Consider the following 16,168-nt stretch of genomic DNA (forward strand, 5'->3'; position numbering starts at 1 on the left):
AGAGGAATCTTTACATGGGGCTGACATTCTTACTAAAGAATATGAAGTGGACATTGCCACTGAAATGGCCCTGCTGAACCCAGAAGGCTCAGGGACACAAATTTTAGCTAGCCATGGGAGAAACCTTTTAGAAGGATTTCTATTCCCCATGAAGCTCTTGTTGCAGAATAAGATCTTCCCCCCAAAAGGGATACTAGGATCCACCTAACTCCGACTGAAATGACTACATTTTCGGAGGGGTATAGTAACTTACCTAGGACTTCTGCCTCTTGATTAACAGGCAGTTACAGTTCAGTTGCTGAAGCTCAGTTAGACTGCACAAACTCCCCAAAAAGGGGATACACAGTTTGCGGCATTTGATCAATTCCGTAAGGAAATGAGTACCATCAAAGATGCCCTTGCCACAGAATGGCAACATATGAGGGACATGAAGCATGATTCCAAAAAGGAAAGTAAGTCAGTCATGTACACCTCAGTGTAAAAGTACTACATCCTGTAACCGAAAAGTGAGTGTGGGTACAAATGCTGCCCAAACAAGGTCTAATGTTATAATTCCAACTGGAAACAACAAAATGGTCAGTTTGGATTACAGAACTTCAGATCAAAACATAACGGGGGCTCCAATACTCACCCCTGATGATACTGACAATCCTTGGCGAGATGCCTCAATGTGCATTTTCTCTCCCGATGGCATGTATGTAATTAATGCGAGAAAAACTATCATCAAAGTTGTACATGTAGCATTCAGAAACAGGGCAGCATTCCCTAATACAGAATGGCACCTAATACCATCTTCACCAGACATGGAGAAACCACTAACAGAAACGGTTTTCTTACCTGTGCCTATAGCATTAAAAGCTATAGAAATCACCCTTTACCAGGTCAGTTTAACAAAAAATGGATCTTTACTTCCATTCTGAATAAGACCCAAGCATTCAGACCCAAGTTGCTCACCAAGTAGCCCCAGCCTTCTGTCCCTTCACTTTCAAAATTATTAATCATGTGAAGACAGATTTTTGAGAATTTGTAGTAACTAAAAGCAAGAGACAATGGCAGAATTAAAACCATCTGCCACAGTCATCCCAGTTTTGGGATATTCTACCAAGGAGTGGGCAATGCTACAACTCCCTTTTGAAAGGAAAAAGCTCCCTTTTGATATAGCTACGCAACAGTTTGGGACCCCTATGAGAAGACTCTCAGAGGGGACAGCCTCGTCAGAATTTTATGGTAAGCTCCAACTCCTTATTATTATAACCTCTACCACCTTGCTGTTGAGGCCAAAAGTCTTATAAGAACCCAATGGGCAGCACTTTGTGACTTCCTAGAATGGTGCATAAAAGTGCGAATGGAAGCATTGGAGGGCTCCATCAAATCACTCTCCAATGTCACTGCATTATTACATTCTAACCCCTTCTGTAAGGACCTGTTTGAGGAGTCTGTTGTCTCTCAACTCAATGAGCATGCCCGCCAACAGAACTGTACAGTGTACGGTCTTCTGGGGAAAGGGGAATTCAGGAAACAAAGAACCAAAAATTTTCCTTTACCCAACCCCAAAAAGGGTTCACTTTAATAAAAAGTCATATAAGCCTTCAGTCACCCCCAAAAGTTTTCCTCAAAAAACAGGTAGGTGGTCAGAGGGGACAATTCCCTACAAAGGGACAATGACAACAACAGCAAGGACATCCTTTTTCACAAGGTCCAAAATCCATCTTACAGGGGGGAAAAAGGAAAAGCAACACCTGGAATCTCCCTCAATGTGGGACCAACTTGACGTGATGGGGGGGATCTTGAACACCAGGAATTTGTTCCCGGGTTTGAGCCCAAGAGTCTCAAATATGATGATATATTTATCTGGACTAATTCTGTGGATTTTTCCACTTTTTATAAAATTTACTGGACCTGATAAATATGAGAAGATATCATAGCTGGGACTGGGTTTACATCTTAAGCTAAACAGTGGGAACTGTGGTAGGACCATCAACTACCCGATAATGTTCGGACCTGAGAGATACCGGATTAATATCTCAAAGGCGGAACTATTCTTTAGGGCTGAACCACAAATTCCAGGGGGGTCTGATTCTGGGGATAGGACTCTTGGCATGCTATCCACTTTGCCCATAACATGATAGGGTGGGGATGATTGTATTCTTGTAATACTCTCAGTCCTAGCAAGCAGGTTTGGCTTACACTTGTGCCATCCCCTGTTGGGTGGGGTAGGGTAGGGGGCAGACATTAAGGAGTTGGTTCTTATGCCATTGGTGGAAGAATAAACCCCATGAAAGGCTGATGATATCTTTTTAAGGTTTTTGGGTTTATTTTATCTTTTTTTCCTCTCTAATCTTTATGTCTAGTTGTTATAAGGATCTGAGTACCCCTGGGCCCTATGATGGTGCTACTTTGACACAGATGACGACCTCTGCACCCACCTTGGAGATTGAAAGTTCTCCAAATGGGGGGGGGGTCTATTGCGCATCCCCTGTGAATACGGGGAGTCCACTGTACTGCAATGTCAAACACTTTTTAGACTTCTTTTAAGTATGAGATGCGAAGATCAATTTGCACCTCCAAAAAGTCGAATAAAGAATGGATGAAAGGGACAAATCATTAGCAACAGCTTAGACTTCATGTGCTTTTGCTTTGAATGACAGCAAAATGTCCTCCTGAATCCGAGAATGTGCCTTGGAAATCAGGTCCTTTAGGAAGAACGACAAAAGAGGGCAAGAAGGATTCTTGAAGGAACACCAGAGGTTGCTGGATGGCCCTCTGATCTTCTTCGTCCTTCACAGATAATATCTTAAGGCTCTGACAGGGCAAAGAACCCTTTCCTCTTCCTCCAGGCCCAGGATTTCCATTAAACTCTTAAGGTGGAAGGAACGAGGCCAGGGCTTGGATGGGTCCTCATTCTTGGCTAGGAAACCTAGGGTAAAAGAGCGCACTGCGCCTCCTTGGGAGAAGCCTACCCTCTTGTCAATAGCTTGCACTTCACTTACACGCTTGGCAGTTGCCAAGGCCACGAGGAAGAGTGTCTTCTGAGTGAGGTCCTTTAGGGAAGCAGCCCTGAGGGGTTCGAAAGGGGGGCCTGCGAGCCACTTTAGTACAACATCTAGGTTCCAGGAAACCAGATCGGACTTCTTCTGCTTAGAAGTGTCTAATGAATTGATGGTGGAAGAGGACAGACCTCTTGAGGTCCTCAGATACAGAAGGAAGTCTGCTATTTGTGTTACAGATGTCTCAGAAGACGAGATGTTATGTCTGAGACACCATCTACAAAAAACTGTCCACTTTGCTTGGTAGACATTGCAAGAAGATTGTTGTCTGCATCTTGGAATAACTTCTGCAGTTGCTCTTGCAAAAGCCTTTCACTCTAACTGGCTTCCTGACAGTCTGAAGTCTGTCAGAGCCAGAGCGGACAACCTCTGGTGGTATCTCTTGAAGTGAGGTTGTTTGAGTAGCCATGGTTTTTGGGGACGTAGTCTCAGGAAGTCCTCCAAAAGCCATAGAAGGTCTGGGAACCATTCCTTCGCGGGCCATAACAAGGCTACGAGGTCATCAATATGTTGTGGTGCGAAACAAACTTGTTCAGTACTTCCTTAGCCAAGTTGAAGGGCAGGACGGCATAAAGATCCAGGCCTGACCAGCCCTGGAGCATGGCATCTGTCGCCCATGCCAGGGGATCTGGGGCTGGAGAGCAGAAGAGTGGAAAATGATGGTTTCTTGAGGTGGCAAACAGGTCCAACATTGGTTTGCCCCATAATCTCCAAAGGTCAAGACAGACCATGGGATCCAATGTCCACTTGGTGGGAAGGACCTGCTGCCAATGGCTCATTTCATCTGCCAGAACCTTCAGTTTTCCTTGAATAAATCCAGTGACCAGCATCACCTGATTCTGGTCTGCCCATAGGAGATCCTTTGCTGCCTGGCAGAGAGAAAAGGAATGAGTACCTCCCTGCTTTCGGATATACGTCAGTGCAGTGGTGTTGTCCACATGGACTACTACTGTCTTGTTGTAGGTCATGGTTGAGCAGCACTGAAGGCCTAGTGAATTGCCTTTAATTTCCTGACATTGATATGAAGGTTCCGTTCTTCTAGGGACCACATCCCAGAAACTTCCTGACTTCCCAGAAGGGATCCCCAACATAGATCCGAGGCGCCTAAGTAAAAATCTAGGTTGGGGCTCAGAGGAAGAAGAGACTTTCCCTGCAAAAGTCTTCCTTTGGACAGCCACCATTGGAGTCCGATTTAATTTCTTGAGTGATGGGAAACACAACAGAGCTCGGTTGGGTTTTCCTGTCCCAGTTGGCTTTTAGGTAGAATTGGAGGACTCGCATGTGGAGTCTGCCCAGCTTGACAAAAACCTTGATGGACGCTATAGTCCCAGTAGGCTCATCCATTGATGGGCTGAGCAAGACGAGAGGGTGAGAAATCTGCAGATTACCTTAAGGCAGTTATCGATTCTCTTGGGGGACAGAAAAGCCTGAAAAGTCTGAGAATTGAGAATCATCCCCAAACAGAGAATCTCTTGTATCAGGGCTAACTGGGACTTTTGGAGATTTAAGAGTATTCCTAGTTCCTGAATAAGGCGAAGAATGGTCTGCAAGTCCTTCATGCACTTCTCGTTCGAAGGGGATCAAAGAAGCCAGTCATCCAGGTAAAGGCTGATGTTGATGCCGATCAGAAGCCATTTTGCCGTGGAGTCAAACCTGAGATACTTCTTGGAGTCCGGATGGATGGGGATAAGAAAGTATGGGTCCTGCATATCCAGCCAGGTGAATGGATAATAAGACTGACTGGTTCGTCTCCACCTTGAACTTGTCTTCTTTACGAAGAGATTGAGGGCACTTACGTCAAGGACTGGTCTCCAACCCCCCGACACTTTGGGGACTACAAACAGATGATTGTAGAAGCCCTCTGTGTAGATGTCCTCGACTTCTTCTATGGCTCTCTTTAGAAGGAGAGAGGATACTTTCTTCAAGAGGGCTGAATGTTTCTCTGAGCCTTTTGAGTAGGCCGTCGAGGTGATGGGAGAAGTGACCAAAGGAGGGTTCTCCATGAAGTGGATGGAGTAGCCCTCCTTCAGAATCTTGACGATCCACCAGTCTGCCCCTCTGTGACTCCACTTCCTATTCCTTTCAAGCTTACTAAGGTGAGATTCAGGAACCTTCCACTCTCTCTCATCCCAAGCCTTGCACTCATCACAAGTATTCTCCTTAGAACATACTTGCCCCCTACAATTACTGCAAATAGTGTGCGAATCATAACATACCATATTCAGTCTAGTTCTACAGCCTTCACTACAATAGTGAACATTAGAAGCACTTGAATCAGACACAACCAATTGAAAAAGCTGACAAAAGCAAAGAAAAGCTTGAAGGCTACACAAAATGAAAATACTTCACTGAATTCCAGCTAGAATAACCAAAAACCGGTGAAAAAAAGCTGCAGCAAGCTCAACAATGTTGACCATGTGAGCGGCAAAACAGAATGACGCTACCAGCTAAGTCGTTCCAACACTCCCGTTACGTGGGTGGGGCTTGTCACCTATACTATCAAAGGGCTACCGCGATTTTTAAATACTGTACAAGGCTACTGCACAAGGTTAAAACTATAGCTATGTAATTACTTGGTAAGTTGCTTATATGAAATTTAAAATTAAAAGAAATATGAGTACAGGTAATTACCACCATCAAATAATCAAGAAGAGAGTAATGCAAAGGATTATAGTTTGGGATAATTAATTGGTTCAAATGATTACAATTAAGCTTATAGAAAAAAATTTTGTGAAATGAGAGAGAGAATGACAGTTTTCACCATCAGAGGCAGTCCACCTGGATACACTCTGGTAGATGAAATGGGAGACTTGTTTTACTGAAATAAGACCTAGAATTTCTGGAAACAACTGCTATCATTCATCAGGCTACCACACAATATTTAGTTTATGTTGAAATAAACTAATTTTTCCATACAATACTCAAGCTTGGCTGAACTGCGCTGTTTCCAGAGTTCTGAATCACAAGTGTTGATTACCATATCATATCACTGCATCATCATCGTCATCATCATTATTATTAATATATATATATATATATATATATATATATATATATATATATATATATATATATATATATATATATATATATATATATATATATATATATATATATACAGTATATATATATATATATATATATAATATATATTTTGGTGTATCACAGTCATCCATATTCGACTGGGTGGTTAAGCGTGGGGTTCAGGTTGCATTTTGCCTCCTTAGGAGTCCATCACTACTCACTATGTGCACTGTTTCTAGTAGCACACTCTTCTGCGTGAGTCCTGGAGCTACTTTTGCATCTAGTTTTCCCAGATTCCTTTTCAGGGATCTTGGGATCGTGCCTAGTGTTCCTATGATTATGGGTACAATTTCCACTGGCATATCCCTTATCCTTTTTATTTCTATTTTCTGGTCTTGATACTTATCAATTTTTCTCTTTCTGTCTCATCTACTCTAGTGTCCCATGGTACTGCGACATCAACGAGTGATACTTTCTTCTTGATTTTGCCAATCAACATCACATTTGGTCTATTGGCATGTATCCTAGAGGATCTTTGCCTTATTGTTTTCTATCACTCCCTCAGGTTGATGCTCATACCACTTATTACTGCAAGCTAGCTGGTGGTTCTTGCACAGGATCCAGTGGAGGGCTTTTGCTACTGAATCATGCCTCTTTTTGTACTGGTTCTATGCAAGCACCAGACATTCGCTTGCTATGTGGTTTATGGTCTCGTCTTTCACACTGCACTTCCTGCATATGGGTGATATGTTATTTCCATCTATTGTTCTTTGGACATATCTGGTTCTTAGGGCCTGATCTTGTGCCGCTGTTAGTATTCCTCCTGCTTCCTTCTTGTGTTCTCCCCTCTGTAGCCATTGCCATGTTTCATCGCTGGCCAGTTCTTTAGTCTGTCTCATGCACTATCCATGCATTGGTTTGTTGTGCCATTCTTCTGTTCTGTTTTTCAATCTCGTGTCTGTATATTTCTGGGCCTTCGCTTACTTTTATTAGTCCTTCTTCCCATGCAATCCTTAGCCACTCGTCCCACGGTATTGCGACATCAATGAATGATACTTTCTTCTTGATTTTGTCAATCAACGTCATGTCTGGTCTATTGACACGTATCACCGTATCTGTTCTGATACCGTAGTCCCAGAGGATTTTTGCCCTATCGTTTTCTATCACTCCCTCAGGTTGATGTTCACACCACTTATTACTGCAAGCTAGTTGGTGTTTCTTGCACGGGCTCCAGTGGAGGGCTTTTGCTACTTAATCATGCCTCTTTTTGTACTGGTTCTGTACAAGCGCCGGACATTTACTTGGTACGTGGTTTATGGTCTCATCTTTCATGTTGCACTTCCTGCATATGGGTGAGATGTTATCACCACCTATTGTTCTTTGGACATATCTGGTTCTTAGGGCTTGATCTTGTGCCGCTGTTAGCATTCCTTTTGTTTTCTTCTTGAGTTCTCCCCTGTCCATGCACTGGTTTGTTGTGCCATCCCTCTGTTCTGTTTTTCATTCTCTTGTCTCATTATATTTCTGGGTCTTCATCTACTTTTATTAGTCCTTCTTCCCATACACTCCTTAGCCACTCATCTTCACTGGTTTTCAGATATTGCCCCAGTGCTCTGTTCTCAATGTTGATGCAGTCCTCTATGCTTAGTAGCCCTCTCCCCCCTTTCTTTCATGTTATGCATATTCTGTCTGTATTTGCTCTTGGGTGTAGTGCTTTGTGTATTGCCATGTGTTTTCTAGTTTTCTGGCCTACGCTGCAAAGTTCAGCCTTTGTGCACTCCACTACTCCTCCACTGTTTCTGAATTACTGGTACTGCCCATGTGTTTATGGCTTTCGTCATGTCTCCTCTACACATATACTTTCCTGATTGTGTCCTTCATCTCTCGATGTTTTATATCCTCTACTTTTATTATTCCCAGGTATTTGTATCTTGTCTCATCTATGTGTTTGATACTATTCCTGTCTGGTAGCTTTATCCCTTCAGTCCTTGTCACTTTGACTTTTCATATGTTGACCCAGGTGCATTTTTCTATTCCAAACTCCATCCTCATGTCCCCAGATACAATCCTTACAGTCTGGATTAGGGTATCTATTTCCTTGGTGCTCTTATCATACAGCTTGATGTCGTCCATGAACATCAGATGGTTAATTCTGTTGCCTCCTTTCTTGAGTTCCTACACAGCATCCATCTTCTGCAGTACTTTTGTCAGGGGAAGCACGGCTACTACGAAGAGTAGTGGGGATAGTGAGTCGCCTTGAAAGATTCCTCTCCTGAAGTTAACCTCTGCTAGTCTTATCCCAGAGCTTGTAAGTACTGTATTCCACTTGCACATTGTATATTTTAGGAAACTGGTGGTGTTTTCCTCTGCTCCATATATTTTCAGGCATTCTATTAGCCATGTGTGCAGTATCATGCCAAAGGCTTTCTTGTAGTAAATCCATGCCAAGCTTAGGTTAGTTCTCCTTCTCTTACTATTCTTCATTACCATTTTGTCTATCAGGAGCTCATCTTTTGTGGCCTAAACTTCCTTCTGCAGCCTTTCTGTTGGTGGGGAATGGTTTTGTATCCTCTAGGTAGTTGTGTAGCCTTTCACTGATGATACCTGTTAGTAACTTCCACATTATTGGTAAGCAGGCGATAGGCCTGTAGTTACTTGCTATATTTCCCTTGTTCTTGTCTTTCTGTACTAAGGATATTCTCCCTGTGGTCACCCAATTGGGCACATGGTGGTTTGTGATACAATGCTGAAATTGTTCTATTATTCGTGGGTGTGGGGCCTTGAAGTTTTTGAGCCAGTATCCTTGGACTTCATCGGGACCTGGGGCTTCCCAGTTGGGCACTTTCTTCAGTTGGTGTCTAATTGTGTCTGTCATGATCTCGGTGAATCTTTCTTTTATTCTCCCCCTTTCTTCTGCCTTGACTTCCTGGAGCCATGCTGCATGTTCATTGTGTGATACCAGATTGCTCCATATGTTTTCCGAAAGTCTCTTACTTGGTTCAGCTTCAGAAATTTCCTGGTGGTTGTCTTTCCCTCTGGTTGGTTCTGAAGAGTGTGTTCAGCTGGTATCCTTTATTCCTGTTCATGTACCATTGGATCTTATGTACTCTGGCTTTAAGCCTCTGTTTTTATTATTATTATTATTATTATTATTATTATTATTATTATTATTATTATTATTATTAATTATTATTATTAATTATTATTATTATTAATTAATTATTATTATTAATTATTATTATCATTATTACTATTATGTACTGTATTATTTTACACTGACAACTATCAAGATCACCAGCTTACTGAAAGAAGACAATTAACTATATAAAATAAGTTTTTCACATGACTGAGTACAATATATAAAATTTTTACACTAAATATGTATCTTACTTCTATAAAAGGCAGCCATTAGACATGTATCTTACTTCTATAAAAGGCAGCCATTAGACATGTATCTTACTTCTATAAAAGTTAGCATTAAACATACCTTTAACCAGAACCAAGTTGCAATTAAGTCAACATCCCACTTATGCAGACCCTCTCTCAGCTCCTTTATCTGAGTATCATTATTTGTACACCATACTACTAAGAGCCCTCCCTCAGTCAGTAATTCTTTCAGAGGAATACGCAATATATCTGCTACAGACAACATTGCATACCTGCAGAAACAATGTGCTCCTTGTAGGTAAACTCAACAGATTACGGATGAATTCTGCATATATAATGTAAAATCTCACTAAGCCAACTTCTCTGTATTGAAGAATGCAGGCATAAAAATTAGTTCAATTTAAGCCCTAAGGGTAGAATATATGGGAAAAAAAACTATTACATGACCAACTATAAGCCCCAGCACTTCCTGACATAATCTTGTGAACTACCTTCAGCAAACATACTCCAAGTTACTGAAACCCCAAACATTCTTAGAATAGTAAGCAGCATATAATAGTGTACTTCAAAGACCATCTATTAATAACCTTATATTTTCCAAAACATATATCTATATAGAACTCTGGTGAAAAATATCCAAGCTAGGACAGCCACTATGATAACTGAACTATTGGTCTGTAATGATCATCAGTAGCATACACAAATGATCAAAACATCACAGTTTTATATTAATCACATTCAGTTAATGAAAACAATAACTATCTGGGCAAACAGAGAGGCTAATGTTTTGCACATACACAGTTACTCACTAGTTTGGGCTAGTGTATCCCAAACCCTAGCCTAACCTATGCCAACACTAACCAAGCCAATAAAACACATAGAATTCACAGAAGCAAGTACGGTAGAAACCCAGTCCTCGACTGTACCAGAACTCGACATAATCGGATTTCGACACAAAATGTCAAGTAAATTTTGCGTTGGAGCTCGAACAACAACCCGGAATCTGACCCAATGAATCATATGATGTTTGGAAACAAAAGTGTTTCAGTCAGCCGCCGCTAGTTGGCATTGTTGGCTATCTACATTCAGACATTTGGATATTACGTATATAGTATAGATGATAAAAATTTAGTACATTACATACACTATAGTACGTTCATAATTGTTAATTTGGAAACAAGTGTAATCTCTGAAATACTGTACAGTACTGTACGTATACCATAGATGAGAAAGTGTTTACATGGCAACCAGGGTCTCATGCTCGATTTTTTTTAGACAGAGACACACGTGTGCATTTCTGTAGTGAATGCAATGTTTATGTGTGCTGTTCGGTAGTGAATGCCTTCTTAAGCTTCTCGGTAAAGAAGAGGTTAGCCTGAGGTTACCTCAGACATGCTGCTTACAAGGATATTTTATGGAAAAAAATATGATAGGGCATTGTGGCGGGATTTTAAAACACAAAAAACAGTACACAACACTCACCCTGGTCCTCGGTTGCTGGAAGATGGAGTAAGGCGTCCACGGTCGCCAACACAGCACACAAAACCACACAAACCAAACCAAAACAGAAAAACACACGACTCATGAACATACAGCAACAAGAACAGCACACTAACAAGGGAAAACAACAACTTTGCATCAGCACAAAAAAAACTGTCCAAACCAAAAAACAGACCAGCACTAGCTCTGACTCAAGACTCAAAAAACTGCTTCAAAACCGAAAAATCCTCACACATATTCCACAGACAGACAGCGCCGTAAACAAACTAACGACCTCATCCCTCTTCCAACAACCGAAGCACTCACTTACGACAATTACACTCTCTCTCTCTCTCTCTCTCTCAAAACGTTGGGAAATGCTAAATAAAAACAAATTTATTCATCCCTCTATATTTCTCCCCCCTTTTAGCATTTCCCAACCAACACCTTTCACACCTCTTTCAAATCGCCTTACGCAACACCCATGGATGCTCACTAGCAGGTCCTCTAGATCGCGTTCAATGGGCACGCAATCATTCTCTCAGAATCATTTTCTCTTCTAGCAACATTCAAACTCACATCTTCTCCTCCATTCTCTCTCAGATTCACGCTATCTTCTTCACTATTACCACTCTCAATTTCATCCACAATCTCATCTATACCCTCTAACTCGTTCCCAAATACCTCCCCCAATTCTTCAACTAACCCATCCCATTCGCTCATTGACCTTTCCAATTCTTGCAACGATTCATTCATGCTTTCAATCACTCGTATATTACTGCTACGCTCTCTTACTCTTACACTTTCGCTCACCTCCAACCGTTCACTAACCCCTACACGTTCAGTCAACTCAGTTATATCAAACCCGCATATGCTATATGTTCTATCCATACCATCCCATTCATCCGTATTACACGCTTTATCACTCATTTCCACTTTGGCACTCACACCCCTATCACACAACTTACGGCCATTCAGTTTACTTACGTTCTTCCCTTTCTTACGTTTCCTACCATACTCTATCAAAACAAATTGCTTCATGCACTCGTCAGTCTTTCCAGCAAAACCTCCCTCATGCAACAACCCCTCACGTACATGCATCACACGCACCGCTTGCATCCTAGAGGATCCACCCATTTGAACCCCCTTCACACTCAGTTTCCCGAATTCGCTGTCACAGTCACCCTCTTTCGTCTACATACACTTGATACATGCCCTTCCATTCCACATTCGACACACTTCGCTCTCGGTTCTGAACACATTCTCGCATAATGCCCATTCTTACCACAGTTGCCACATATTACATTCACTCGAGTACCCCTACAACCATTAGCAATATGACCCACCTGTCCGCACCTGTAGCATTTAACCCCCCTATCTTTCGTACACTCCCTTACCAAATGTCCCGATTGCCCACACCCGAAACACGCTCCTAAAGCCCACCTACACTCATTCTTTGTATGTCCTTCCTTTCCACATCTAAAACACTTCGCTCGACTTCCACTCATCGACCTTCCCCTTTGTACACTACTATCCCTAACCCGTCCAACCCGTTGTTCCCTTACAAACCCATCATTCATCCTCACTGGCACCTCCACATTACTTGCTCTTACACTCCTATCTATTACATTATCGGCCATTCTCATTGGGACCCTCAACACTGCATCCCTAAAGCTTCCAAACTCTGGCACTCTCTCATCTACCCCAGCCCTTACACTTACACTTCTGCTCTCTTTTATAACCCTGTCAAGCTCATAATCTTCTACAATTTCCAAAATTTCTCTCCAAGTCAACCTTTCATTCGTCCATCTTTTCTTCTCCTTCCGCTTCAAGTTCACAAATTCTCTAACTCCATCTGGCACTGTCCTAACAACTTCCATACTAACTCCTTACATTCATCTATCCCATCATCCCCAAACTTCTTCCTTGCCAACGTCTCCAGCCTACAAGCATACAGTGACAAGGTTTCCCCAGCTTTCATTCTTGCCTCATCAAATTCATTCTTCCTCTTATACTTAACACTCGCTTTCATACGCCTCGCTTGCTCAACTAGTCTAGCTTTCACCTTGTCATACTCAACATCCCCCACACTCATAATAACCCTATACATATCAAGTAAAAACCCAGTCAAATACTCTCCTAATTCTCGTGCCCACACTCTCTTACTTTCCCCATACTTATCCTGACAAAACCTTTCATACTCCCTAAAGAAATCATGCACATCCCTACTTCCATACTCATTATACTTTTCACACCGGGGTACCTCCCTCACATACATAGCCTTTCTCACTTTCACTCTCACTTTCGCTACTTTCGCTCTGTCCTTTCATACCCTCTTCCGAATACAAAGAGTCCACTTCTGCACTTACATTCATCTTACTCATTACACTCTTCTTCCCCCTCTTTTTATCCACTTTTATCCACTCACCTCCATCCACCTCACTATCACTACTGCCTTCACCCTCTCCCTTCTTTCCTGCCTTTCCCACTTCCTTACCCTTCTTACCAGTTTCCTTTCCTTTCCCTTCTTCCCTTTTCTTCCCCTGACTTATCCTTACTTTCCCTCTGTTCCTTCCCTTGCTTTTCATTCCCCTTTTCCTTACCCTGCCTCTCATTCCTCGTTTCTTACTTCCTATTCCCATATCACTTTCATCACTCACGCTTCCATTCACTTCTTCCTCCTTTTCTTTCTCTCTTGCCCCTTCACACGTTCCAGAGAACCTGCCTCCAACAGCCCCTTCTCCAAAAACACCCTTGAACATACCTTTCATCATTTCTTCCACACTTTTCATCATTCCCTCCAACTTTTTATCCACCCTCTCTTCCATTCTCTCTTCTGACTCTTTCATCTCCCCTTTCATTTCTTCTTTTGCACTTCTTAGCATTCCCCCCATCTCCTCCAACTGACTCCTCAATCTCTCATTCTCACCCCTCAACCACATATTCTCCTCTCGCAACCTCACCAGTTCCTCTTCCATCCTTCTCTTCAGTCACACTACCAGCCACCAACCTCAATTGCAGCTGCAATACCAGCAGCCCCACGTTGGGCGCCAAATATTATGTGGCGGGATTTTAAAACACAAAAAACAGTACACAACACTCACCCTGGTCCTCGGTTGCTGGAAGATGGAGTAAGGCGTCCACGGTCGCCAACACAGCACACAAAACCACACAAACCAAAACCAAAACAGAAAAACACACGACTCATGAACATACAGCAACAAGAACAGCACACTAACAAGGGAAAACAACAACTTTGCATCAGCACAAAAAAACTGTCCAAACCAAAAACAGACCAGCACTAGCTCTGACTCAAGACTCAAAAAACTGCTTCAAAACCGAAAAATCCTCACACATATTCCACAGACAGACAGCGCCGTAAACAAACTAACTCTCTCCTCATCCCTCTTCCAACAACTCTCTCAACTCTCTCTCTCTCTCTCTCTCTCTCTCTCTCTCTCTCTCTCTCTCTCTCTCTCTCTCTCTCTCTCTCTCTCTCTCTCTCTCTCTCTCTCTCTCTCTCTCTCAAAAACGTTGGGAAATGCTAAATAAAAACAAATTTATTCATCCCTCTATAGCATCATAACATTTATTGAAAGATGTTTTAGTGATTTTGTACACTATTCTAGAAATTTACCATGAATTAATACTGAACGTAAACAACGTTTATGTAATTAGTACCACGATATGCCACCAGGATGGCACTTTGGTTTCTTTACATCTGCTCATGTCATAAGCTGCCGAGGGCCGACATAACTTAGGAAATTTTCCTTAATTTTATCATAACAGGCATACAGTAATTCGGCTTATTTTTAATACTGCATCATTAATTTACTGTAATAATCAGGCTTATTTTTCAATGTTATTATTATTAACAACAGTTTTTGTGTGTACCCATTACAGTACATTCTGGTAGTGCCTATAGGCTACCTAGCCTAGCCTATGGCGCTTGGTCTACCATCGGTAATAAGGCTGCATTGGTCGTAGGCCAATTTTTTTGATACCATATGCATTTAAAAATGTAAAAGTGCTTCTAATACGATAAGTTACTTAACTCTGAACTTATTTAATTGTAATTTGTGTAATGTTTTGTATAAACAGGCAAGGTTGGGGTAATGACTGGTGGTCAGGAATGGATTAATCCATTTTCAGTTATTTCTTATGGAAGCAATTGATTCGGGATTCGACTAAATCGAATCTTAACACTTCTTCTGGAACGGATTAGCGTCGAGAACCGGCGCTCTCCTGTACTTTAGACTGCTGTGGTACCAAATACAGCCTGGTAAATATGATTTTCCCTAACAATACTCCCATACAATAATAACAAAACCTTAAAGAGAGAAATGTTCAAATTGGGACACTTGCCATATTAGTGAACTATAGCTAATTACCTCTGAAACTATGAGGCACAGGAAAACCAGTTGAGTGCTGCATATTAAACATAGATAACTAAATCCATTTATCTAATTAAAAGTGAAGGAATTATGTGAAGATACAGCACCTTATGAATTTATGGTCAAAACTCATTCAAGGGTATCTTAATTGAAACACAAATATATTACTGTACTGGAACATTATCCATGTAATTCATGCAAACACTTGTGATCCAGCTACATGCACAAAAACTAATACAGCAAGCCTGGTGCTCATTCAGCATATCTATGCTACACTGCACCCCCAGGGCAATTTCTCAGCCAGTCAATATATGGTGTTCAACTTTTCACAAAATGCTCAATGAGGATGCTGGGCAACTCATACTGTTCAGCAGAGAACTGTAAGCACTGAGCATACCCAACCATACATTCAACTGTCATTTATAACACCTGACTTTACAATACACTACTCACTCAGGATAAAAGGGTTTCAACATAATTGATCAATCTACCAGAGATCACAGAACCTTTCCAAAAGCTTTTATGCATGAGATAGTGAATGTTTGGAATGTAAAGGTTACTAATCTACAGTAGTCCTGCCTCATCCATGGTAGGTACACTCCAGACCCTACTGCAGAAAGCCGCAATAAGGGATAAATGTGAACCATAAACACCTTCCATATGATTGTGACTTATGTGTACTTACATACATATACTCCAGTATTTTGCAGCATTTTTTTTTTCTCTCTCTCTATCTCTGTCTAAAGTGAAAGGGATTCTGTTGTTGAGCCTAATCCTAATAAGACTGGAGATCAATGAAAAAGGAACAAAGACAATTATGGTATTTACTGTATTAGA

The 16,168-nt window shown here is 41.6% G+C and overlaps 1 protein-coding gene across 20 annotated transcripts in view; it reads right to left on the reverse strand.

Moving 5' to 3' along the window:
- Mettl4 (Methyltransferase like 4) overlaps positions 1-16,168 on the reverse strand; it is a 169,662-nt gene that overhangs the window by 23,518 nt on the left and 129,976 nt on the right. For all 20 annotated transcript variants that reach the window (XR_010857642.1, XM_067130293.1, XM_067130265.1 and 17 more), the window contains one exon: positions 9,559-9,730. Coding sequence is in view for 19 of the 20 variants with exons in the window: in XM_067130293.1 (XP_066986394.1) it covers positions 9,559-9,730 (172 nt within the window). In the remaining variant the exon portion in view is untranslated. The remainder of the gene's footprint in view (positions 1-9,558; positions 9,731-16,168) is intronic.

The sequence above is a fragment of the Macrobrachium rosenbergii genome, chromosome 3 (assembly GCF_040412425.1).
Source record: "Macrobrachium rosenbergii isolate ZJJX-2024 chromosome 3, ASM4041242v1, whole genome shotgun sequence".
Classification (NCBI taxonomy): domain Eukaryota; kingdom Metazoa; phylum Arthropoda; class Malacostraca; order Decapoda; family Palaemonidae; genus Macrobrachium; species Macrobrachium rosenbergii.